This window comes from Neofelis nebulosa, chromosome 6 (assembly GCF_028018385.1).
Source record: "Neofelis nebulosa isolate mNeoNeb1 chromosome 6, mNeoNeb1.pri, whole genome shotgun sequence".
Taxonomy (NCBI): domain Eukaryota; kingdom Metazoa; phylum Chordata; class Mammalia; order Carnivora; family Felidae; genus Neofelis; species Neofelis nebulosa.
In genome coordinates this window covers 4,047,451-4,074,603 of record NC_080787.1, presented here as the reverse complement: position 1 = coordinate 4,074,603, position 27,153 = coordinate 4,047,451, and the positions used below count along the sequence as shown (strand labels likewise).

Here is a 27,153-nt window from a genome sequence, read left to right as displayed (position 1 = left end):
CACTTCTTCACTGGATGCACAGCAGTGATCGGTGTACGTAAGGCTGGTCTCCACCACATGGGCCTCAGGTCCCCAGACTAAGGCCAACACAGTAAATCCTGAAAACAGCAGGATTTGTGATTTAAAAAATCGGATTTTACCTGCTTCCGTATCAGGCCAAGTGACAGAGAGGGAGGGAAAAGAGACTGACTGCATTTGGTTGTACCCTCACCTCCAGTGAGTCCTGTACATTCATTGTTATATGATTTAGTATTTATTTACAGGCAAAGTGCCATTCTTTGTTCAACAGTTAGAAACGCTCACCGACCTTGCTGCCTCTGTTATCCTGTTTCTCCAACTGTCTCTGAACTTGTGAGGTTTTAAAATGTCCTTATCATAGGATGACTTTTTTGTTCATACTGGGAGGCCAAAGCACAACAGCTGCCATAGCACACATTAGGCCGTGTGAGCGGCCCCACTGCGTGCCGTCCACCCCCAGCATTGCCCGACTCCTAGCCCCAAAACAGGCCCAGCATTTCCTGTCCGCTGTCCAAACGGGGTGGGACATTTAGGAAAGGAGACCATCAGGATGTCACTGCTTGAGAAGGAGTCAGACGTTGTCCTTCTCTGCTGGGGACTTTCTGCCTGGTCCCTCTATCGGCACCACTCAGGAAACTGCTGTCTTCCCAATATGAGGGAAGATGTGCAGGGTAAGAGGCCTGTGCACGTGTCTGACAAATGGACTGACACCTTCCCCACAGGCAGAGTTTTCTGTCTGTAGACCCTGACTGAAGAGTCAGGAAATTCAAGAAAATGTTTTGGGTAAAAACAAACAAAGATAAGTATGTCATTGTCTGTTTTTGTTGCCTCAGGCTTCACTGAATTGTGTGCTTTCATGGGAAACATAGATGTTAAAAACAATTTCAATGCAGGAAAAACGTTTATAAATGCTTTAATATCTGTATAAGTACATTATAATAGACTACTTGATGTGGGAGCCCCTGTCATTACGCAGAGTTGTTATTTCTTATTTCCCAGTTTTAGATCAGATCACTTGTTCCCATCCTTAACTTTGGACCTTTTGCATAGCTCCGTGGACACCCAAATTAGTAGATTAAAACGATCCACAACGTAACTATTTTTTCTCAGGACATAACACTCAGGAGGCATCTTTATGTGTGTATGGATGTGTGTGTGTTTTCTGCTGTTCCTCTTTCCATCACGGCAGGTGCACAGCAAAACATGACATGGGGATGAAGAAGAGGCAGGAGAAATGACCAGGGATGGATGAAAATCCCACAAGAGGGAGTGTGTGTGAAGGTAAATCTATGGTGACGAACACCACAGTGTACCCGGACACAGCCGCTGCCATGGCCGATGCTTACTGCGCATTGAACCACTTTCTAGGTGCTTTCATGGGAATTAACTCAACCTCATAGCAACCCCGTTAGGGACATACCACTGTCACCTCCTTTTACAAATGGGAAAATTGAGGAACAGATAGTTCCAGGAAATGTTGACTTTGACCCAGCCCTAGATGGCTGCATTAAGATTTGAACCCAGATAGAATAGCTCCAAAACACTCGTGATTACTATGCTACTCGGTGTGGATTGGAATGTGTGTTTCTGTGTGCGGGTGTACGTGTGTATGCAAGAATGCACATTTTTGTGCTAGGTTTTCGTGAGTGCACCTCATGTTCTTGTCTATCCACAATAACGTGCAACCTCAGGAAGCACTTTTGTGTTACATGTGCCAGCATCACACGTTACTGTGCGATAAACAGTGATGTGTTATGAACAAATGTACAAACAGGATCTCAGGTGACGCTAGAGCAGATAGAGTCCAGGCCGACAGGCATGCGACCTCCCTGCTCTCCCGCCCCTGGGATGGCAGACCTGGCTTGGAGCTTTGACTCATGACGTTTCCAAAGAACAACCCAAAGTGCAGGATGTCCACAAACGGAACGAGAGCTATTTTGCTGGGAGTTGATGTTCCTAGATTGAGAGAAAGGTGACGGTCACATTTGGGACATTTGAAGAAGATGAGATTTATCATAGCTAGCCTCAGAAAACAGACTCAGCACCCGTGGGCAGAAAAGTAAAGCTGAGCGTTCAAGCTTTTCCTCGTTACACGAGAACTTATTCGTTAGTAAGTGTGGTGCGTGTAAGAGGTAAGTAAATACAATTAGTTTCTTTTAAATGTCTATTTATTTATTTGAGACAGAGAGAGAGCAGAGGGGGGGCAGAGAAAGACAGAGAATCCTAAGCAGGATCTGCACTGTCAGTGCAGAGCCCAACGCAGAGCTCGAACTCACGAACTGTGAGATCATGACCTGAGCCTAAATCAAGGGTCAGACACTTAACCGACTGAGCCACCCAGGCGTCCTGATAAATACAATTCTGCACTCCATGTCTGTGTCCAAGGCTCCGCTCAGGAAGAAATGAGCAGTTGCCTTGGAGGAGTGTGAGTTACCAGGTGGTGGGAACACACGCAGGGACATGTCCACACCCGCTGTGGGGACAGGGCAGAGCAGGAGTGAGGAAGAAGTTTCCAGAGAGGAGAAGATGCATCCTGCAGCCTGAACGCAGTGGGCGGTCCACTTCACTGACTGTTCACTTCACTGGAAGGACAGTCAGGGCGGCAGAGGTCAAGTCCCTGCGAGAAAATCAGCACAAAGGAAACACGTGCAAGAAAGGCACACTCTAAAAGGTGCGAGTGCGTGTGGTTCGATAGGACAGTCACAGGAGGCCTCTGGTTAAGGGGCAAACGTCTCTGTCATAGTCACTGAGCCAGTCCATGGGTTTGCATGAATGATGTTAATAAGACATCTGAATTGTAACTTGAAGGCAGTGGTCATTTAGCAAAGAATTCTGTGACAGGGAAAGCCTGGCAGATGAGAAGAATCACCAGGAGACTAGTCTGTTGCCTCAATGCAGTGAACGCAGCATGCAGTGTAGACGTGGTGTAGAGTGGGTACGGGCTCCTGCTGTTCCCACAGAGCCCCCAGGACACACTGGCTTTAATTCTCTGCAGTATAGCAGTTATTTATTTACTGAATAGCTATTTAATCTCTACTTTCTTTCGCTGAATAAGTCCCATTTGGGAAGAAATGGGTTGTTGTTTTTCATTGTTGAATCTCAGGACTTGCAGCAGGAAAGGCAGAATCTCTGCTCAGTAAACACGTGCTGAGTAAGTGTGTGAAGGACTCAGTGACAACAGAAATGGGGAAAAGGAAGGATCGGTACAGAGGACCTTTGGTGGTATCTGAAGACTGATTAACAGACTGGATGAAGACAGAAATGAGCTGGAGTTAATTTTTTTTCCAACGTCATGCTTGGTGACCAGGTGTATTTTTTTTTTTTACCAGAAATAACCTTTTATTCAATAGGATACAATAAAATGTATAAGAACATTGGAAACCACTCACCTGCCTCTGGCCCCATAAAATACTTTTGATAAAGCTCAGTGATTAAATGTATGGGAACTCCATGAATAAAACAGAAGGAAATTTGTGCTGTGCTCTTGGACGGCCAGAGAAGATTCTGCTGAGAGCAAATCTTCACTAATTAGTTTATAAGTTAGACTTTTTTTTAAATAGTTTATTTATTTCTAAATTTACATCCAAGTTAGTTAGCATATAGTGCAACACTGATTTCAGGAGTTGATTCCTTAGTGCCCCTTACCCATTTAGCCCATCCTCCCTTCCACACCCTCTCCAGTAACCCTCTGTTTGTTCTCCATATTTAAGAGTCTCTTATGTTTTTGTCCCCCTCCCTGTTTTTATGTTATTTTTGCTTTTCTTCCCTTACATTCATCTGTTTTGTCTCTTAAAGTCCTCATATGAGTGAAGTCATATGATTTTTGTCTTTCTCTAATTTCACTTAGCATAATACCCTCCAGTTCCATCCATGTAGTTGCAAATGGCAAGACTTCCTTCTTTTTGATTGCCAAGAAATACTCCATTGTATATATATATATATATACCACATCTTCTTTACCCATTCATCCGTTGATGGACATTTGGGCTTTTTCCATGCTTTGGCTATTGTTGATAGTGCTGCTATAAACATTGGGGTGCATGTGCCCCTTCAAAACAGCACACCTGTACCCCTTGGATAAATACCTAGTAGTGCAATTCCTGGGTCAGACTAGATGAAGACAGAAATGAGCTGGAGTTAATGTTTGTTTTCAATGTCATGCTTGGTGGCCAGGTGTATTTTTTAGCAGATCAGCTGGTATTGTGAACACAGAGTAGGATTTGGTTCTTAAAGGCATGAGGGTGAGTGTAACTTCCAAACTTTTTGAGTTTTAGATTTGCAGGTAAGAAATGTACCTACCTGGCGTACTAGTGCTCTTTAGAGGTAGATTTGCATTTATATTGAACGAATCCTTGCCTGCTGACCCCTTCCCAGGTCATGAACCTCAGCTGTTCCCAGTGGCCGGACAACAGCGAGTCCGTCAAGCACTTTGCATTCGCCAAGTTCTCTGCCGCTGCCGAGCAGTGCTTGCTTCTATTCACCCTCATCCTGCTCATGTTCCTCGCCTCCCTGACGGGCAACGCTCTCATAGCCCTGGCCATCTGCACCAACCCCACCCTCCACACACCCATGTACTTCTTCCTGGCCAACCTATCTCTCTTGGAGATTGGCTACACGTGTTCGGTCATACCCAAGATGCTTCAGAGCCTTGTGAGTGAGGCCCGGGGCATCTCCCGCGAGGGGTGTGCCACACAGATGTTCTTCTTCACGCTGTTCGCCATCAGTGAGTGCTGTCTTCTGGCGGCCATGGCTTTTGACCGCTACATGGCCATATGCTCCCCACTACACTATGCGACACGAATGAGCCGTGGGCTATGTGCCCAGCTGGCCGTGGTTTCCTGGGCAGTGGGTTGCGTGGTAGGCTTGGGCCAGACCAACTATATTTTCTCCTTGAACTTCTGTGGCCCCTGTGAAATAGACCACTTCTTCTGTGACCTCCCCCCTATCCTGGCTCTTGCCTGCGGGGATACATCCCGTAACGAGGCCGCGGTCTTTGTTGTAGCCGTTCTTTGCATTTCCAGCCCATTTCTACTGATCATCGCTTCCTATGGAAGAATCCTAGCTGCTGTGCTGATCATGCCCTCACCTGAAGGCCGCCGGAAAGCTCTGTCCACCTGCTCTTCCCACCTGCTTGTAGTGACGCTCTTCTACGGCTCAGGGTCTGTCACCTACCTGAGGCCCAAGGCCAGCCATTCGCCAGGAACAGATAAGCTCCTAGCTCTCTTCTACACAGTGGTAACCTCCATGCTCAACCCCATCATCTACAGTTTGCGGAACAAGGAGGTCAAGGCAGCTCTCTGGAGAACCCTCTGGAAAAAAGCTTTAACTCGCGGGTAGGTACCGAAGGACTGCGCAGATCTGCTCTTTGAAAAGATGCACACACAACCCAAGAGGAAAGAAAGAAACATACACTGTGAGCCCTGCAGCCTGTGTAAGGACCTTCTGTGATAACACTGTGAGCCCTGCAGCCTGTGTTAGGACCTTCTGTGATAACAGTGGCTGCAATTTTGGAGACACCTCTGTACTCACAGCCTAAGTTCTGATTGCCAAATTCTGGAAGGAAGTTGGCTCCCAAAAATTTTTAATATGTGAGTCCAACACTAGACAGGTTTTCCAAAATATGTTAGTCTAGACTTAGTGTATAAATTGCCAGATTATATCTCAGAAGTCTGGCAAATTCTCATTCTGCAGTCTTAGTCATTTTCCAGTCCCCGAGGGTCCCATCTGACTCTCTGCCCTAGTCCCTGGGGAAAGTGTTCCCACATATGTCTGCCCCACATGACTCTCAAATCCCTAATAACTCCATGAAACACATTATTTCCTTCCATAAAAAATGTTTTAAGCATTCCAATTGTAATTATTGTTACATCACATGGAATTAATTCTTTCTGTGAGTTGCGTGTACTATAAAATATGTAAGCATGCAAAAAAAGAAAGCAAACACGTTTCAGAACATTAAAAGAAAAAAGTGGGAAATTTTTATCAGTCTCCATGCTGAAAATGCTTTTAAAAAGAGAATCATATTTAAATTATAGGATAGAAAGATAAAAATGAACTAAACATAATTAACATAAACAATTTAAAAGATTTTTATATAATTTACAAAATTTGCATATGTACAGATGAATTCTGGCTCCTTATGCTTGGAAATGAGCCACACACTATCTCTCAAAGGAAATGAACATGGTCACAACACAGTAGCTGCAGACGCCTGGAGAGGCATTGCCTGAGGCACCAACACCCAGCCCTCACAGGTGCTGGGATGCAGGAGGGTTTGCTAACAACTCAGGCAGCAGCTGTCATAGGACCAAGAGTAGCTGTGTGACCCAATCAGTGTGCACGATGACTAGTCCTGGGTGTGATGTAAATGTGGTCCCTGGTTAGCAGCACTGTATTGTACCCTTGACATGTGCAGAGAGGGCAAATCTGAAGCGCTCACCACACACACAATCTCTATTTGAGGTGATGGGTGTGTCAATAACTCAGTTGTGCTAATACTTCATCACCTTGTGCACCTTAAATACATGCAGTTTTGCTTGTCAGTTAGTGGTAAAAGAAAAAAAGAATGTGCTAATGTGATAACTCTATCAGGGGACAATAGTCATGTCCACTAATGACCAAGATGTGTTTTCCAGATATCCCTACTTTACCAAAAACTGTCCAATTAATTCACACATAATGCATTGTGGTTCATATTTAGACATGTGCATAGTAATTGACAATGGGAATAATCAGAACAAGCAAAACTAACTGGGGAACAATTATGCTATGGAATAGGCAGAAATTATAGGCAGGCATTAGAAATGATGACCAATCCAGAAAAAAGAGTGATTATTAAAGCAAGTTAAAAACGATTTGTATACCATGACCATTTTTGTTTAGTTTTATAAATCTGAACGGATTACAATGGGATGTTCACAGTAGAATCTCCAGGCGTTAATATTGCAGATGTTTTTCTTATCCTTGTTTCTAAGGTTTCTTCAATAAATATGTAATGTATGTAGAATACAGATACTAAAATATTTAAATGTAGACCTTTTGTTAAAACAAATATAATACATGCTTTTCAGAGCAAATTTATAAAATATATAAAAGTGTAAAATTGAAAATTTAATCCATTTATCTTCCTTGAATCCAGCTAATGTAAACATTTGGCTTATTTTATTTTAGCCTTTTCTTTCCACTAATCACACACACACACACACACACACACACACACACACACACACTCAAGTCCCTTCCCATGAAAGATTATGTTATGAAAACATATATATGTTGTTTTGAAAGCAGTTGAATATATAAAAAGTACCAAAAATGCATCTTCTAGAACATTTAATGTTTGTTTTAAATATCTACATGGTCACGAATTAACTTACCCTCAGTATTTTCTCTACTGCATGTTCCTGAATATTAGTTATAGGGAGACATTCTTTACTAACTCTGCTCCTCCAAGCCTGTGCCATGTGGTGTTGGGGAGACTCTGGAGTGCACTTTCCTCTGCACCAGCACAGACAGCGCCACCAACCAAAACGACAACCACGTTTACCGAACTCTGAGTGTATAAAAGGGCAGTTTAAGCTCACTCCATGTGACCTTAAAAACCACCCTTGTGCTACTGTCCTCAGTCTACATGCCTGGAGGCCAGGAGCAGAGGCTGGAACCTCTCATCTCCAAAGTGAGCAAGGACCAGTGTGGGGCACCAGCCATGACTTCCAGGAAGGTTCATTCCCATTAGTTCTGATTCCCTGCATTCTCTGTCCCTGAGATAAATAAAGTGCAAGTGAAAAGACCAAACAATACCAGAGAGTGTCCACTGGGAAGGGACAAATATGCTGTTCAGGTTTCTTTCTAATTTGTGAGATTTTTTTCAGAGGGGTGATTTTATTTTTCTTTGTGAAAGCCTCTCCTTTGGTTTGAATCAGCATATGTGATGTAAACAGTAACTTTTGATTTATATTTAAGAGTAACCCCTATACCCTATGACCCAGCAATCACACTACTAGGTATTTACCCAAAGGGTACAAAAATGCTGATTTGAAGGGGCACATACATCCCAATGTTTATAGCAGCATTACCAACAATAGCCAAATTACAGAAAGAGACCAAATGTCCAATGACTGATGAATGAATAAAGAACATATGGTATACGTACACAATGGAATATTACTAGGCGATCAAAAAGCATGAAATTTTGCCATTTGAAATGATGTGGATGAAACTAGAGGGCATTACGCTAAGTGAAATAAGTCAGTCAGAGAAAGAGAGATACCATATGATTCCACTCATGTGGAATTTGAGAAACAAAACAGATGAAGATATGGAAGAAAATAAAGAAGAGAGGGAAACAAACTACAAGAGACTCATAATGATACATAACAAATTGAGGGTTGCTAGAGGGGAGGTGGGGGGAGATGGGCTAGATGGTGATGCGTACTAAGGAGGGCACTTGCTGGGATGAGCACTGGGTCTTGTATGTAAGTGAGGAATCACTGAATTCTACTCCTGAAGTTAATATTGCACTGTATGTTAACTAACTAAAATTTAAATAAAAAGACAAAAAAAAAAAGACAGAGAGAGAAAGAGAGATTCCCAAACACCTATGCTTGTTATCTTTAAATCACACACATAAATTGTTTACCTCCTATTTACATAAAAACACAGTCAGCAGCATGTTCTGAGAGCAAAATTCTCAAATAGATTTTTAGAATGAGCTACAGTTTATCTCATTCAACAATAGATGAACCAGCAGAAGATAAGACAGGTAGCCCAGGGCTTAATGACAAGGAAATCTAGGCAGAGAGACAGTTTGAGAAGGAATTTATTAATTGTCTCACTCTTGGAGTTACTGTCTATACCAAGTTACAAAATCAGAGCATGCCATCACCTCTTCTAGGTTAGCCTGTCTCCTTGCAGAATGCAAACCACAGGTCGGTTTGCAAACTCTAAGCCATGGGCCAAATCTGCCTACTGCCTATTTGTGTACATGAGGCTCAGTGGAGACGCCCCCAGCCCCCTCACCAACACGCGGTTCAGGGGCTGTACCTGCAGAGTTCAGTGTTTGCAGATGCCTGGTACCTGCCCTCCGCCGGAAACGTCCACACATGAGAAACACCAACAAAATGCAAGGGGTGGAAGTTTTTGGATCCTGATTGGAACAAACCAAAGACAAAAACCATTTAAGAAAATCTGAACATGGGCTGACGGATCATGGTAAGCAAATACTGTTCGTTTTCTTTCTGTATTATTGTTTGCAATGGTACAATGCCTGAGATTTACTTTTAAAAACTACAGCAAATCAGGAGACTATAGATGCTGGAGAGGATGTGGAGAGACGGGAACCCTCTTGCACTGTTGGTGGGAATGCAAATTGGTGCAGCCGCTCTGGAAAGCAGTGTGGAGGTTCCTCAAAAAATTAAAAATAGACCTACCCTATGACCCAGCAATAGCACTGCTAGGAATTTATCCAAGGGATACAGGAGTACTGATGCATAGGGGCACTTGTACCCCAATGTTTATAGCAGCACTCTCAACAATCGCCAAATTATGGAAAGAGCCTAAATGTCCATCAATTGATGAATGGATAAAGAAATTGTGGTTTATATACACAATGGAATACTACGTGGCAATGAGAAAGAATGAAATATGGCCTTTTGTAGCAACGTGGATGGAACTGGAGAGTGTGATGCTAAGTGAAATAAGCCATACAGAGAAAGACAGATACCATATGGTTTCACTCTTATGTGGATCCTGAGAAACGTAACAGAAACCCATGGGGGAGGGGAAGGGAAAAAAAAAAAAAAAAGAGGTTAGAGTGAGAGAGAGCCAAAGCATAAGAGACTGTTAAAAACTGAGAACAAACTGAGGGTTGATGGGGGGTGGGAGGGAGGGCAGGGTGGGTGATGGGTATTGAGGAGGGCACCTTTTGGGATGAGCACTGGGTGTTGTATGGAAACCAATTTGACAGTAAATTTCATATATTAAAAAATAAATAAATTAATTAATTAATTAAAAAAAAAAAAAAAACTACAGCAAAACAAAACAAAATGAAAAAACAAAAACTGTGGGAGGAAATATTTGAAACAAAATTGGCGTGATGTTGATCATTGCTAATGTGGACTTGGATGTTGGTGGGTTATCTTATCCTCTCCTACCTCCGTGCACTATGTTTGAAATGTTCATATGTGAAAAACAGTAATCCTTTGTCCAGTATGTGTTACTGATTTCTATCTTGATTTCATATTTCTCAAAATAAATGCTCATGTGCCTTTAAGCTTTTGGAATGTGTTCAGACTTGCTGTATTATTCAATATTTGGTCAACATGTTGTGAATGTTCTGTGTATGCTTCAAAAACGCTCGTATAAACTCATTGGCTTGAGTGTCCTCTCTGCACGTCTGAGGTGATTTTTGTTGTGTTAACTATATTCCCTGTGTATCCTCATGTTTGTGTGTCTTTCTACCAGTGATTCACCCAACTCCGCTGTGGATTTCTCTCTTTCCTTTGCTACTTGTCCGATTTGGCTTCATACCTTGAAGCTATGTTACAGGAGGTGTGTGAATCTTGGAGTGTTATAATTTCCAGGCTGATTAAATATTTTAGCATGAGGAAAAGTCCTTACTTATTACTGGTAATCACTCTTCCCTTAAAGTTTCTGTCATGTGATATTAGCATGTTTCAACTTCCTACTGTCTACCGTCACGGGGTATGTCTTTTTTTAACATTTACCCTGCATCTTATATGTAGTTTTTATCTTAGTCTCTAAAAAAAAATGCACTCTGGGGGCACTTGGCTGGCTCAGTGGGTGGACCATCTGACTCTTGACCTCAGGGTCATGAGTTCAAGCCCCACGTTGGTCATGGCGCCTACTTAAAAAAAAAATTTAATTAAAAAACAGTACTCTGAAAATATTTTTATTTATTTGGACAGTTTGGGCCATTTACATTTATATAATTTATACATATAGTTTATATAATGTACTTTATATACAAATTTATATAATTCATACCCATAATTTAAATAATATAATTCATATAATTGCTGGAGTTGGTGGCTACTATTTTTCTATGCAGCTTCTATTTGTCCAATTTATTGCTTGCCTTTTCTTCTACTGCGTTTATGTTTTTATAATTAATCAAATAGTTTTATTATAACACTTGCCTCACCTTCAAGCTTGTTGGCATTACATTAAAGTCTTATTCTTTTAGTGGCTTAGACATTACAAGATACATCTTTGATCTGTCATAGGCTGAATTAAGTTATTATTTTTACCAATTTGTTTTCCCCATGAAATGATTTTGAGTGATTTCTCATTTATGCTATTAAATTAAAACAACAAGCCTTAAGACAGAGCCAAATCTTTCAGAGCTACCAGGTGAAAATGACAAACCAATGATTCTAAAGGATTTTTCTCAGATTATATTAACTGATGCCATATAGTAAAATAAGAAATCAATAACAAAGTGATAGTCAAAAAAATAAAATAGATAGCATTAACAAAATCATAGTCAACATCCCATGAGTTTAGAGTCCAAAAACCACATTCCTAAATAAATTCAAGTTACAGAATAAATAAAAATTAAAATTAAAAGGCATTTATAGCTAAATTTCAAAATATGTATAGAAACATGTGTATTGCAGCAGTACTCAAAGAGAATTTATGGATTTAAATGCATTTATTGGTAAATTGGAATAACAGAGGCTAAACATTCAAAATACCAAATTAAGGGAAGAACAACAAAATAAACCAAAGAAAATAGAATAAAGGAGATAATAAAGCTAAAAGGAGAAATGAAGTAGAACACTGATACAACAATTAAATAGATTTGACCAATAAAATAATAAGCTGGTTCTTTGATAAAACTAATAAAATGGTAAACCTCTGGCTATTTACATGAGTAAGTATCATTAAGATAAAAAATGACACAGTATAAAACGGATTTAATGCCACAACACACCATTTCAGGAAGAATGTTGAGCCGATAACTTAAAAATCTAAATGTAATGAATAATTTTCTACAGAAAAATATAAATTGTCAAAATTCCCAGGAAGGAAAAAGCCTGAGTAGAACAGTATATTTTTTTTAATGAGCTCAGGATTACTAATGTCCCACAGTGTGCCCTCAGCATCACAAGGCTGGATCTGTTCTGTGTGACTTCTAGAAAACTCAAAGAACCATTAATTCCAGGTTTATTTAATCTCTTCCAAATTTAATAAGAAATAGAAAGTTGCCCCACTTATTTTATGAGACTAGTAAAATTTTTATGCATAAACAGAACACAGGTGACATAAGAAAATGATATTATTGGCCAATCTCCATTATAAACTCAAATACAGTTTTACATTTTACATAATTTTTATAAAAATTCTCAAAAGACATTTTGAATATAGAAGGAATATTCTAAATTTTTTTTTTCAACGTTTTTTATTTATTTTTGGGACAGAGAGAGACAGAGCATGAAGGGGGGAGGGGCAGAGAGAGAGGGAGACACAGAATCGGAAACAGGCTCCAGGCTCCGAGCCATCGGCCCAGAGCCTGACGCGGGGCTCGAACTCACGGACCAAGAGATCGTGACCTGGCTGAAGTCGGACGCTTAACCGACTGCGCCACCCAGGCGCCCCTAGAAGGAATATTCTAAAAACAATACATCACAGACAAAGCCAGCTTATTCCAGGAACACAGATATTATTTCAAGGTAGAAAATCTATTGACACAGGAAGTATGTAATAGATTATAATAGGAGAAAAACAATGCAATCTTCTCAACAGTTGCATGCGGAAACAATGGGTACTTTCAGCATTTTAGCTGGGCACAGTTTCTGGCGTTCAAATCTGGCTACATCGTGGGTTGAATAGAGGATAAGCAATGAGGTTCTCATACAGTCAAGGTGGGGTTGTCAATCAATATGGTTTTCCCTTTGCCATATCAGCGGATTTCTGTAGTTTCTAATGGGCATCTCCTTTACCTGAAGGCTTCCATATGTAGTTATTGACCACACAGAATCATTCCCACAAAAGTAGGTAAAAACTGGCATCTACACACAAGAATGTTTGTTGCAGCATGGTTAGAAAGAGTAAAAAACTTGAAACAATATAAATATTCTTAATAAAACGAGATACATGCACACAATTAAATAATCTGAATATCTTTGTAACTAGTTCTTAAACTAGTGTAAGTGATGCATGTAGTTTAATATTATTTATGTAAATTTAAAACCATTAATATCTATATATTTTTACTTTAAAGTATTTTTAAATGTTTTTGGATAAATGTACACAAACTGATAATCATGAATACCTCTAGGTATGACTGCTAAAAATGTAGAAAATATATAGAAAATATTAAATTTTTTAATCTTATTGGGGACGTAAGTATACCATTTTTATTAGTGCTTTCATTTATTGTCTATTTGAAATTATAAAATTTTAAATGATTTGGGTAATCATACTGCTGATTAGGTATTTGGCTGTCCTAATCCATCTATAAAAATATTTTATTTAAATCTGACCACAATTAATCCAATTTCCATCAAATGTCAATCAAATCAGAGAAATAGAAGTACCAGTTTGTATAAACAACACCTAAGGCACCTTATCAATGTCTTCTTAGTAGATCATGTTTTTTCTCCTCCAATGAGGTCATTTTTTTTTAAATCATTCCATTCAACTTACTATATTCAGCTAGAGTTACTTATCTGTATTAAAATAATTACTTAGGATTAATCTCTGTTAAAAGCATTTATTTTTAAGACCACATTTATAAAACAATAACACATTGTAAGTATGTTGAAGTAGTCTCTAGAATTAAAGCCAATAAGGATTTTGATAATATTTTATAAATCGATAACTATTATGAATATAGGGAAAGCATGGCCAATATTTTCACACTTTAAAATTTACCCAGATTTTCAGCTGTGTTATTAGAATAGATAAAAACTTCATATTCAATATGAAGAAAAAAAATTTATAAATTCTATGAAATTACAATATCTGTGAAAGGGAATGTTATAATGGCAAAGACAAACACTTTTATTTATAAATAAATCTGCTTACTTTGGGGAGATTTAAATATTCACACTTAATGACAATATTTCAAATTGTGTTTATTTGACCTCAATTCAGGTATAGCACTGTATAGCACTAAGGGGTCAATCAAGAGATTTGGGGCTGCTCTGTGGTAACAAGAGACGTGTAGTAGAGAAACAGTCACGTTGGTCGTTCTCCTTGGAGACTTTCTCTGTGGCTGGGAGAGATCAGAATGGTCCCGGGTGCACGGAATCCCAGACGCCCCGCTGAATATGTGAGAATCAACAACCCCTGATAAGACAAACCGTCAGGTAGCTGTGGGTGTGCAGGGCCCTAACCGGCCGGCGAGCTGCAGACGCAGCCCCTGCTGCAGAGCCCTGACCTCAGCTAGACCCACCTGGCAGCCATGACCAGCACGAGCTGGAGCTGGCTTCTGTCTGCTCATGGCGATAGTTCGTTACCAGAGCAATAACTCCGGGATTCCTGGAAGTATGATTCATGTGCACATACTCCTGCCTCTAAATGTGTTCATGTATACACAGAATCTTTACAAATTAGCCAGAAAAAGACACATAACAGTTTGGGAAAGGAGGATGAAAAGAAGGGCTTAGGATAGTAACTTCAGGATGCCATTGAAAGGAAATGTCACACCTGTTGTACTGTGGAGCCGAAGCTGTGACCCTTAGACGCGGGATGTGTAAGTCCTCGGCACCTGGGGAATGGCTGAGTACGTGTCACGGTTCTCCCTGATGTGGGTCCCTCCACAGAAGTCTCCTCAGAGCCCACTTAACCTCCTTGTTTCTCAGCGTGTAGATGAGAGGATTAAGCGAGGGCGTCACTACAGTATAGAAGAGGGTGAGGAATTTACTGTGGTTCTGCGTGTACTCGCTCTTGGGTTGGATGTAGACAGAAATTATAGTCCCGAAGAACAAAACCACAACCAGCAGGTGGGACCCGCAGGTCCCAAACGCTTTCCTCCTGCCTTCTGTGGACCTGATTCTCAGCACGCTCCTGGCGATGCAGCCATAGGAGACCAGAATCAGCCCCAGCGGTATGACCACATAGAGGACGATGGCTATGGAGAGCTCGTCCTCCAGGAAGGTGGTGTTCACACAGGCAATTTTAATCAGGGCGGGCTCCTCACACATGAAATCATCCACCCTGTGGTGGTTGCAGAGAGGCAGCTGGAAGACGAGGATGGTCTGAAGCGTGGACTCCACAAAACCACTGCTCCAGGCCACAGCTGCAAGCTGCCGGAGCAGCCTGGGGTGCATGATGACGCCGTAGTGCAGGGGGCGGCAGATGGCATTGAAGCGGTCGTAAGCCATCACCGTCAGAAGGATGCACTCAGTGGAGCCCAGCCCCAGCGCCACGTAGAGCTGGAGCACACAGCCCGTGTAGCTGATGGTCTTCCCGGGGCCCCTGAGATGCACCAGCATCTGTGGGACAATGCTCGTCGTGAAGCAGAGGTCCAGGAAGGACAGATTCGACAGGAAGAAGTACATGGGCGTGTGCAGCTTGGGGTTCAAGAAGGAGACCAGGATGATGGCTGTGTTCCCCACCAGCGTCAGTACATATATGATGGAGATGGCCACAAGGAGGACCTTCTCCAGCCCGGGCTGCTCAGAGAAGCCCAGCAAGATAAACCCTGCCAGGTTGCTAGAATTTGTCCCTCTCATTCCTCCCTACCTGAGAGTCACCTTTCTTTGTCATTCCTGTTTTATTCCTGCGGGAAGAAAATCAGGTCTCATAACCACTGGAAAAATAACAAAGTGAGTGAAATGAGCATTTGGACACTGGAATTAGAAAAACAACAGACAAAGATAAAATTATGCAAACTAACAAATATAATAGGTTGACTTGTTATCCGGAAAGAAAGACAAATATATTCCGTCATGAAAATACTAAATGCATTGAAAGGAAATATACAAACACAGGAGAGACATTAGAATCATATACTGAACCAGATTTGAGATTTATATACCAAACCACCTGAGGATTAAAATACACAGGCCATCAATGCACACACTGTGAAAAAGCAGAGAAATTGAAAAGGTGATTGGTTTATATAGATAGGCATGTGCTAGACAATATATGTAACAGATAAGTTGAAAGATCCATGTAGTGAGCAAGGGTCTGAGAGAAGGTACACAGAGTTGGAGACACACAGAATTTTTATACAGGAGCAGTGAGACATGGTTATCATTCATATTCATTGTGTTTCTATGAAGCAAATAATTACTGACCTGATAATAGCATTAAGCAAAACTTCTGTGATCTCCCTATTTGAGTCATAGGTCTACTGTCTTCATGAACATTGCTGTCTAGGAAAGTCTAATTCACAGTCCCCAACAAGCACAGTCTCTCCCCAGTGGGTCCTAAGTCCACACACTTTAATACGCTTTCACTACAAGAGCATCTGAATTCAGTCATCTAATGCAATCCACTGACATTTCATAGAGTAAATGGTGTAAAATGCATCCATGTCCTTTATGCTATGAGCCTGCAGAGATTAGGAAGTGCAGTTAGGAACATCCGTCCCTCTGAATGCTCGGTCCTAGCGTTTCCAAATGACTGGGCAGATGGATGACCTGTGGGTCAAACCTAAACAGGTTTCTTACAATAAAAAAACAAAAATATCCAATGAAAATTCTCTTCAATATCCTGACCAGAAAATATAACTGTATTTCTAAGAGCCCTCGGCCATTATAGCTGATCTTAGGCAATCGTCATATAATCCACTTTAAGGAGAATAAGTTGTTTATTTTCCTCAGTATCCATGGCAATCATCAGCTGCAGTTTGAACTCTGGTTGAGTGAAACTGCTGTGTTTTGGGTGAGCTCAATCCTCCTTCCAGAATTGAAACAAAGGAAGGAAACTAATTGAAACAAAGGAAGTAGTCACTGTGTTTACCATATGTCCCTGTGACCACGTGGTTTGGTGGTAAAGTAAAACCCTGAATTGTGTGGTACAGAATTGACTTTGGTTTAGCTGCTAGGTTTCCTCCCCCAAACTGTGAAGAGGGAAAGCTTGGGGCTGCTGGGTCTACAAGAAACACAGTGCGTGGGGGGCCCACTTGGCCCGATGTAACTCTACATCACCACGATTTTGTCCTGGGATATTTCTGCTCCAAGAATAACCCACATTTTCCCAGGTGAGTCCATACTGAAACTCTCTTTTCACATTTCTGTGAACCAAGATGCCAATGAGGGGATTTATGTCTGCAAAGAGAAGGAGAGAGTCAATTTTCCATGACTAAAAATATAGTGGATGTTGGGACACATGAAAACCTCATCCTGTTCGCTGCTAAAGGGAACCAGCTCTGGATGGCCTGGACTTTTAAAATAAACTTCCTTTATTTTTTTCCACACATGAGAAAAACAGCCCTACCTTCCAGGAAGAATGTCAATCCAGAAGCTGTTGGAGGCTGTGATGAAAAGTTCAGTCTTGATCAGAGTTCTGGGACAGGCAGCGGGGAATCTGCGTGTGGGCAGCCTATAAGCTGTGATCTCTTGGCTCAATCACCCTGCAGATGGATGGAGGTTGGCGAGTTCACTCCTCACACATTGCTGGAGCTCCTTCCCAGGCAGTGTCCCGTCTATATCACAGGGAGACTCCCGTCTCTGGAGAGAGAAGGGCCTTAGAGGCTTGCACTTCTGTGTCACTGGGAGGCAATCAATCCTATGCCACTGTCTGAACATACACACATGCACGTACACATGCACTTTGCTGTGAAGGTGTCTGTAATCGGCCCTCTGCTATCATGGTAGCCTCCCATCATGAGCTCTGAGATGGAGGGGCAGTGAGAAGAGTCTTCCACTCTAGGCATCGTGGAGTTTGCCAGCCAGAAAGGCCACGCACCTGCTTCCATCATGTGAGGTGCTGTCTCCTTGCTTCCAACAGTAAAATGCAAGAGGAGAGACATAAACTGGAGGTGAAGGAATCAGAACTTGAAGATTTGGATAATCCTCATTCATCTCAGAAGAAGACAGGATTACATCAGCAGAGACATTGATAAATTGGACCAACGGGCACAGAGATGGAAAAAAAGAAGGCAAGGTTGTCAGACTCCTGGGTTTCTACAGGCTGGGAAATGGGGCAATGTGGCTGTGAACGTGTTTTCTCCTTCAAGAAAAGACTTGAAGAATGACCCAGGGTGAAGAATGACCCTGAAGACAAATCAGGGCTCGAGGGGCTGCCCGGAGGAGGGGGACACAGCTGTCCCCTGTGCCTCAAAGGGTGGGAGCAGCTCCATGGTGGACGCTGCCCAGTCAGGGGTCAGCACGGCAGACACAGGGCCAGCATGATGCCCTGTGGACATGGAGGTCAGAGCTCATGACAAAGAGGATTACTGCAGAGCCTTAAAATTGAAAGGAGTGTGTCTCCTGTTTTCTGGGCACTCGGGCTCTGCAAAAGGTGCACATAAACCATCTTCGAGGCCATGGAGAAACTGATATCAGGAAACTGTCTCCTTAGCCAGCAATGGTGTTGCTCCTGGTGACGGGGTTGATTTATAATGGCATTTGGAACATGTGGATTTTGTTCATGCCATGATTCCATGGACATGATTGTTGTTAAAAATAAATCTTAAACATTTGACCAAAATAATAATGATAACAGTATATAAACTATGCTACTCTCTGGAGGTGATGGAAATACCTGCTTTGTGCTCACCCTGGGTCTTAGTACTTATTGAAATGGTTGAAATAAGAGTTCTAATCATCAAAAGTAAAAACATCAATCTGGGAGAAATTGGCATTTCATGTTAAACATTATTAGGAATATACAGAATATGAGAATATTCCAGCCAAGACCCGCCTTCCCCGGCCGGTGCCCTAGACGGCCCAGCCCAGACCTGCCTTCTTTGGCCTGTGCCCTGGATGGCCCAGCTCTACTGTACAGGGTGGTGTTGACTGAGCAGCCTGGGCTCTGCACGATGTGACTCAGTGTGAAGGCCAGCACGTACAGCCGCCTGACCCTGGAGGCGCTTTCGGTGCTTTCGTGCCCGAGTGCCCCAGGCCAGTCAGGGTCCTCACCTGCACTACTGTGGTGACAGTGGCCCCTAATTTACAAGTTGTTGTGACAAGGAACTGTGACATTAGCCCAAGGCCACTTGCATATTAATAGAACCACCAGTAAGAATTCTACCTGTAACCACACACATGCTTCCAAACCTCTGGGCACTTAGACCTTCGCCACCCATTTAACATTCAACCTCAGGCTTTCAATCACGTCTAAGGCCACTCTTCCTGCTAATTCCCCCAGCCCTGGATAACCTCTGCACGGTGTGGGGAAGCCCCACACATGCACGGGGTCCCAGCAGCACCCCTCACCCTCCTCACCTGCCGTCGCCCTAATTCACATGCTCTCCCTGCTCTAACGCAACTGGTGAAGGCCTGGCCTAGGCTGCAGTCAGATGGGCAGTGTGGTCTGAAGGTCAGAGGTCATGACCTCTGCTGTGCCATGGTCCTTCAGCTTTACAGCAGAGCCCACCCACCCACCCACCCCAGGAGCTTGGCAGTCACCCTCCAGCCCAGGATCACAGCCACACTTCTAAAGTCTCCAAGCTGTTTCTTTCAGATCTTATTTTTTCTCCATAAGTCTGATTATTCTGTAAGAATTATTTTCCATACATGACCCCACTACTCTCACTGAAATGGCGCCTAATGATTAACAAATAAATAAAGTTCCAGGTTCTCCACCATTCTGACCTAATTTATCTCTCCTACAACATGCCCTATTTATCCTATGATCAGCTTGTTCAGTTAATATTTAAACACTCAGAAGTTTCTGAATATCTTTTCCTTTTATTGAGGTTATGAACCACACACCACAGCTAGTTCTCAAAATCTCACCAAACCTCATCCTTGGATGAAAAAACTTGGAGACTTTAGAAGTGTGGCCTTGATCCTGGGCTGATTGCCCATGACCTCATCCTCTGAACTGCCCAGTCATCTTTCATGTGCTAATCAGTGGATTTGTGAGAAGAAAGAATCTTCCAAGGAACTCAAGGTCTCAATTATAGCTAGGGGAGAGACTCTGGGAAGTGGCAGAAAGTTCCTAGGGGATGAAAGGACCCATTACAAAAGGACTCCTGTGATTCTTGTTGCAATTGTGAACTGGATCAGTTTATTTGTCTTTCTGTTGCTTCATTATTGGTGTATAAAAATGCAACTGATAAGAGACTGTTAAAAACTGAGAACAAACTGAGGGTTGATGGGGGGTAGGAGGGAGGGGAGGGTGGGTGATGGGTATTGAGGAGGGCACCTTTTGGGATGAGCACTGGGTGTTGTATGGAAACCAATTTGACAATAAATTTCATATATTAAAAAAAAAGATAATATCCAGTAATGGCAAAGATTAATAAAAATGGAATAATCTAAAAAATAAATGAATAAATAAATAAATAAATAAATAAAAATAAAAATGCAACTGATTTCTGTACATTGATTTTGTATCCTGCAACTTTGCTGAATTCATGTATCAGTTCTAGCAGACTTTTGGTGGAGTCTATCGGGTTTTCCATGTATAATATCACGTCATCTGCAAAAAGTGAAAGCTTGACTTCATCTTTGCCAATTTGGATGCCTTTGATTTCCTTTTGTTGTCTGATTGCTGATGCTAGAACTTCCAACACTATGTTAAACAACAGCGGTTAGAGTGGATATCCCTGTCGTGTTCCTGATCTCAGGGGGAAAGCTCTCAGTTTTTCCCCATTGAGGATGATAATAGCTGTGGGCTTTTGATAAAAGGCTTTTATCATGTTTAAGTATGTTCCTTCTATCCCGACGTTCTTGAGGGTTTTTATTAAGAAAGATGCTGGATTTTGTCAAAAGCTTTTTCTGCATTGATTGAAAGGATCATCTGGTTCTTTTCTTTTATTAATGTGATGTATCATGTTGATTGATTTGCAAATATTGAACCAGCCCTGCAGCCCTGGAATGAATCCCACTTGATCATGGTGAATAATTCTTTTTACATGCTGTTGAATTCGATTTGCTAGTATCTTGTTGAGAATTTTTGCATCCATATTCACCTAGGAATAAACCTAACCAAAGATGTAAAAGATCTGTATGCAGAAAACTATAGAAAGCTTATGAAGGAAACTGAAGATACAAAGAAATGGAAAAGCATTCTGTGCTTATGGATTAGAAGAATAAATATTGTTAAAATGTCAATAGTATCCAAAGCAATCTACACATTCAATGCAATCCCAATCAAAATTGCACCAGCATTCTTCTTGAAGCTAGAACAAGCAATCCTAAAATTTGTATGGAACCACAAAAGACACCAAATAGCCAAAGTAATTTTGAAGAACACCAAAGTGAGAGGCATCACAATCCAGACTTTAGCCTCTACTATAAAGCTGTAATCATCAAGACAGCATGGTATTGGCACAACAACAGACACATAGACCAATGGAATAGAATAGACACTTCAGAATTGGACCCACAAAAGTATGGCCAACTAATCTTTGACAAAGCAGGAAAGAATATCCAATGGGAAAAAAAGACAGTCTCTTTAACAAATGGTGCTGGGAGGGGAGTTCCGGAAGATGGCGGCGTAGGAGGATGCTGGGCTCACCGCACGTCCTGCTGATCACTTAGATTCCACCTACACCTGCCTAAATAACCCAGAAAACCGCCAGAGGATTAACAGAATGGAGTCTCCAGAGCCGAGCACCGACGAGAGGCCCACGGAAGAGGGTAGGAAGGACGGCGAGGCGGTGCGCGCTCCACGGACTGGCGGGAGGGAGCCGGGGTGGAGGGGCGGCTCGCCGGCCAAGCGGAGCCCCCGAGTCTGGCTGGCAAAAGCGGAGGGGCCGGACGGACTGTGTTCCGACAGCAAGTGCGACTTAGCGTCTGGGAGGTCAGAAGTTAACAGCTCTGCTCAGAAAGCGGGAAGGCTGGAGGACAAAGGGAGGGAGAGCTGCTGAGCCCCCGGACAGCAGAGCTCAGCTTGGCGGGGAACAAAGGCGCTCACCAGCGCCATCTCCCCCGCCCATCCCCCAGCCAAAATCCCAAAGGGAACCAGTTCCTGCCAGGGAACTTGCTCACTCCACGCAAAGACCCAACTCTGTGCTCCTGCTGAGCCAAACCTCCGGCAGCGGATCTGACTCCCTCCCGCTGCCACAGGGCCCCTCCTGAAGTGGATCACCTAAGGAGAAGCAAGCTAAGCCTGCCCCTCCTGCCCCCGTGCACCTTGCCTACCCACCCCAGCTAATATGCCAGATCCCCAGCACCACAAGCCTGGCAGGGTGCAAGTAGCCCAGACGGGCCACGCCACCCCACAGTGAATCCTGCCCCTAGGAGAGGGGAAGAGAAGGCACACACCAGTCTGACTGTGGCCCCAGCGGTGGGCTGGGGGCAGACATCAGGTCAGACTGCGGCCCTGCCCGCCAACTCCAGTTATACACCACAGCACAGGGGAAGTGCCCTGCAGGTCCTCACCACTTCAGGGACTATCCAAAATGACCAAACGGAAGAATTCCCCTCAGAAGAATCTCCAGGAAATAACAACAGCTAATGAACTGGTCAAAAAGGATTTAAATAATATAACAGAAAGTGAATTTAGAATAATAGTCATAAAATTAATTGCTGGGCTTGAAAACAGTATACAGGACAGCAGAGAATCTCTTGCCACAGAGATCAAGGGACTAAGGAACAGTCACGAGGAGCTGAAAAACGCTTTAAACGAAATGCAAAACAAAATGGAAACCACGACGGCTCGGATTGAAGAGGCAGAGGAGAGAATAGGTGAACTAGAAGATAAAGTTATGGAGAAAGAGGAAGCTGAGAGAAAGAGAGATAAAAAAATCCAGGAGTATGAGGGGAAAATTAGAGAACTAAGTGATACACTAAAAAGAAATAATATACGCATAATTGGTATCCCAGAGGAGGAAGAGAGAGGGAAAGGTGCTGAAGGGGTACTTGAAGAAATTATAGCTGAGAACTTCCCTGAACTGGGGAAGGAAAAAGGCATTGAAATCCAAGAGACACAGAGAACTCCCTTCAGACGTAACTTGAATCGATCTTCGGCACGACATATCATAGTGAAACTGGCAAAATACAAGGATAAAGAGAAAATTCTGAAAGCAGCAAGGGATAAACGTGCCCTCACATATAAAGGGAGACCTATAAGACTCGTGGCTGATCTCTCCTTTGAAACTTGGCAGGCCAGAAAGGCTTGGCACGATATCTTCAGTGTGCTAAACAGAAAAAATATGCAGCCGAGAATCCTTTATCCAGCAAGTCTGTCATTTAGAATAGAAGGAGAGATAAAGGTCTTCCCAAACAAACAAAAACTGAAGGAATTTGTCACCACGAAACCAGCCCTACAAGAGATCCTAAGGGGGATCCTGTGAGACAAAGTACCAGAGACATCACTACAAGCATAAAACCTACAGACATCACAATGACTCTAAACCCGTATCTTTCTATAATAACACTGAATGTAAATGGATTAAATGCACCAACCAAAAGACATAGGGTATCAGAATGGATAAAAAAACAAGACCCATCTATTTGCTGTCTACAAGAGACTCATTTTAGACCTGAGGACACCTTTAGATTGAGAGTGAGGGGATGGAGAACTATTTATCATGCTACTGGAAGCCAAAAGAAAGCTGGAGTAGCCATACTTATATCAGACAAACTAGACTTTAAATTAAAGGCTGTAACAAGAGATAAAGAAGGGCATTATATAATAATTACAGGGTCTATCCATCAGGAAGAGCTAACAATTATAAATGTCTATGTGCCGAATACCGGAGCCCTCAGATATATAAAACAATTACTCATAAACATAAGCAACCTTATTGATAAGAATGTGGTCATTGCAGGGGACTTTAACACCCCACTTACAGAAATGGATAGATCATCTAGACACACAGTCAATAAAGAAACAAGGGCCCTGAATGATACATTGGATCAGATGGACTTGACAGATATATTTAGAACTCTGCATCCCAAAGCAACAGAATATACTTTCTTCTCGAGTGCACATGGAACATTCTCCAAGATAGATCATATACTGGGTCACAAAACAGCCCTTCATAAGTTTACAAGAATTGAAATTATACCATGCATACTTTCAGACCACAATGCTATGAAGCTTGAAATCAACCACAGGAAAAAGTCTGGAACCTCCAAAAGCATGGAGGTTAAAGAACACCCTACTAACGAATGAGTGGGTCAACCAGGCAATTAGAGAAGAAATTAAAAAATATATGGAAACAAACGAAAATGAAAATACAACAATCCAAACACTTTGGGACGCAGCGAAGGCAGTCCTAAGAGGAAAATACATTGCAATCCAGGCCTATCTCAAGAAACAAGAAAAATCCCAAATACAAAATCTAACAGCACACCTAAAGGAAATAGAAGCAGAACAGCAAAGGCAGCCTAAACCCAGCAGAAGAAGAGAAATCATAAAGATCAGAGCAGAAATAAACAATATAGAATCTAAAAAAACTGTAGAGCAGATCAACAAAACCAAGAGTTGGTTTTTTGAAAAAATAAACAAAATTGACAAACCTCTAGCCAGGCTTCTCAAAAAGAAAAGGGAGATGACCCAAATAGATAAAATCATGAATGAAAATGGAATTATTACAACCAATCCCTCAGAGATACAAACAATTATCAGGGAATACTATGAAAAATTATATGCCAACAAATTGGACAACCTGGAAGAAATGGACAAATTCCTAAACACCCACACTCTTCCAAAACTCAATCAGGAGGAAATAGAAAGCTTGAACACACCCATAACCAGCGAAGAAATTGAATCGGTTATCAAAAATCTCCCAACAAATAAGAGTCCAGGACCAGATGGCTTCCCAGGGGAGTTCTACCAGACGTTTAAAGCAGAGATAATACCTATCCTTCTCAAGCTATTCCAAGAAATAGAAAGGGAAGGAAAACTTCCAGACTCATTCTATGAAGCCAGTATTACTTTGATTCCTAAACCAGACAGAGACCCAGTAAAAAAAGAGAACTACAGGCCAATATCCCTGATGAATATGGATGCAAAAATTCTCAATAAGATACTAGCAAATCGAATTCAACAGCATATAGAAAGAATTATTCACCATGATCAAGTGGGATTCATTCCTGGGATGCAGGGCTGGTTCAACATTCGCAAATCGATCAACATGATACATCACATTAACAAAAAAAAAGAGAAGAACCATATGATCCTGTCAATCGATGCAGAAAAGGCCTTTGACAAAATCCAGCACCCTTTCTTAATAAAAACCCTGGAGAAAGTCGGGATAGAAGGAACATACTTAAAGATCATAAAAGCCATTTATCAAAAGCCCACAGCTAACATCATCCTCAATGGGGAAAAACTGAGAGCTTTTTCCCTGAGATCAGGAACACGACAGGGATGCCCACTCTCACCGCTGTTGTTTAATATAGTGCTGGAAGTTCTAGCATCAGCAATCAGACAACAAAAGGAAATCAAAGGCATCAAAATTGGCAAAGATGAAGTCAAGCTTTCGCTTTTTGCAGATGACATGATATTATACATGGAAAATCCGATAGACTCCACCAAAAGTCTGCTAGAACTGATACATGAATTCAGCAAAGTTGCAGTATACAAAATCAATGTACAGAAATCAGTTGCATTCTTATACACTAACAATGAAGCAACAGAAAGACAAATAAAGAAACTGATCCCATTCACAATTGCACCAAGAAGCATAAAATACCTAGGAATAAATCTAACCAAAGATGTAAAAGATCTGTATGCTGAAAACTATAGAAAGCTTATGAAGGTAATTGAAGAAGATATAAAGAAATGGAAAGACATTCCCTGCTCATGGATTGGAAGAATAAATATTGTCAAAATGTCAATACTACCCAAAGCTATCTACACATTCAGTGCAATCCCAATCAAAATTGCACCAGCATTCTTCTCGAAACTAGAACAAGCAATCCTAAAATTCATATGGAACCACAAAAGGCCCCGAACAGCCAAAGTAATTTTGAAGAAGAAAACCAAAGCAGGAGGCATCACAATCCCAGACTTTAGCCTCTACTACAAAGCTGTCATCATCAAGACAGCATGGTATTGGCATAAAAACAGACACATAGACCAATGGAATAGAATAGAAACCCCAGAACTAGACCCACAAACGTATGGCCAACTCATCTTTGACAAAGCAGGAAAAAACATCCAATGGAAAAAAGACAGTCTCTTTAACAAATGGTGCTGGGAGAACTGGACAGCAACATGCAGAAGGTTGAAACTAGACCACTTTCTCACACCATTCACAAAAATAAACTCAAAATGGATAGAGGACCCGAATGTGAGACAGGAAACCATCAAAACCTTGGAGGAGAAAGCAGGAAAAGACCTCTCTGACCTCAGCCGTAGCAATCTCTTACTCGGCACATCCCCAAAGGCAAGGGAATTAAAAGCAAAAGTGAATTACTGGGACCTTATAAAAATAAAAAGCTTCTGCACAGCAAAGGAAACAACCAACAAAACTAAAAGGCAACCAAAGGAATGGGAAAAGATATTTGCAAATGACACATCGGACAAAGGGCTAGTATCCAAAATCTATAAAGAGCTCATCAAACTCCACACCCAAAAAACAAATAACCCAGTGAAGAAATGGGCAGAAAACATGAATAGACACTTCTCTAAAGAAGACATCCGTATGGCCAACAGGCACATGAAAAGATGTTCAACGTCGCTCCTTATCAGGGAAATACAAATCAAAACCACACTCAGATACCACCTCACGCCAGTCAGAGTGGCCAAAATGAAGAAATCAGGAGACTATAGATGCTGGAGAGGATGTGGAGAAACGGGAACCCTCTTGCACTGTTGGTGGGAATACAAATTGGTGCAGCCACTCTGGAAAGCAGTGTGGAGGTTCCTCAGAAAATTAAAAATATACCTACCCTATGACCCAGCAATAGCACTGCTAGGAATTTATCCAAGGGATACAGGAGTACTGATGCATAGGGGCACTTGTACCCCAATGTTTATAGCAGCACTCTCAACAATCGCCAAATTGTGGAAAGAGCCTAAATGTCCATCAATTGATGAATGGATAAAGAAATTGTGGTTTATATACACAATGGAATACTACGTGGCAAT

General features: G+C 41.9%; 2 protein-coding genes across 2 annotated transcripts; one reads left to right on the top strand and one right to left on the bottom strand.

Moving 5' to 3' along the window:
* Positions 1-4,395: 4,395 nt before the first annotated feature.
* Positions 4,396-5,355, top strand: LOC131514992 (olfactory receptor 10C1-like). Its single transcript, XM_058735544.1, has one exon. The coding sequence runs from the start codon at positions 4,396-4,398 to the stop codon at positions 5,353-5,355; it is 960 nt and encodes a 319-aa protein (XP_058591527.1).
* A 7,940-nt stretch (positions 5,356-13,295) lies between these two features.
* Positions 13,296-18,108, bottom strand: LOC131513569 (olfactory receptor 2G3-like). Its single transcript, XM_058732670.1, has one exon. The coding sequence runs from the start codon at positions 15,717-15,719 to the stop codon at positions 14,775-14,777; it is 945 nt and encodes a 314-aa protein (XP_058588653.1). The 5' UTR covers positions 15,720-18,108; the 3' UTR covers positions 13,296-14,774.
* Between the last annotated feature and the right edge of the window lie 9,045 nt (positions 18,109-27,153).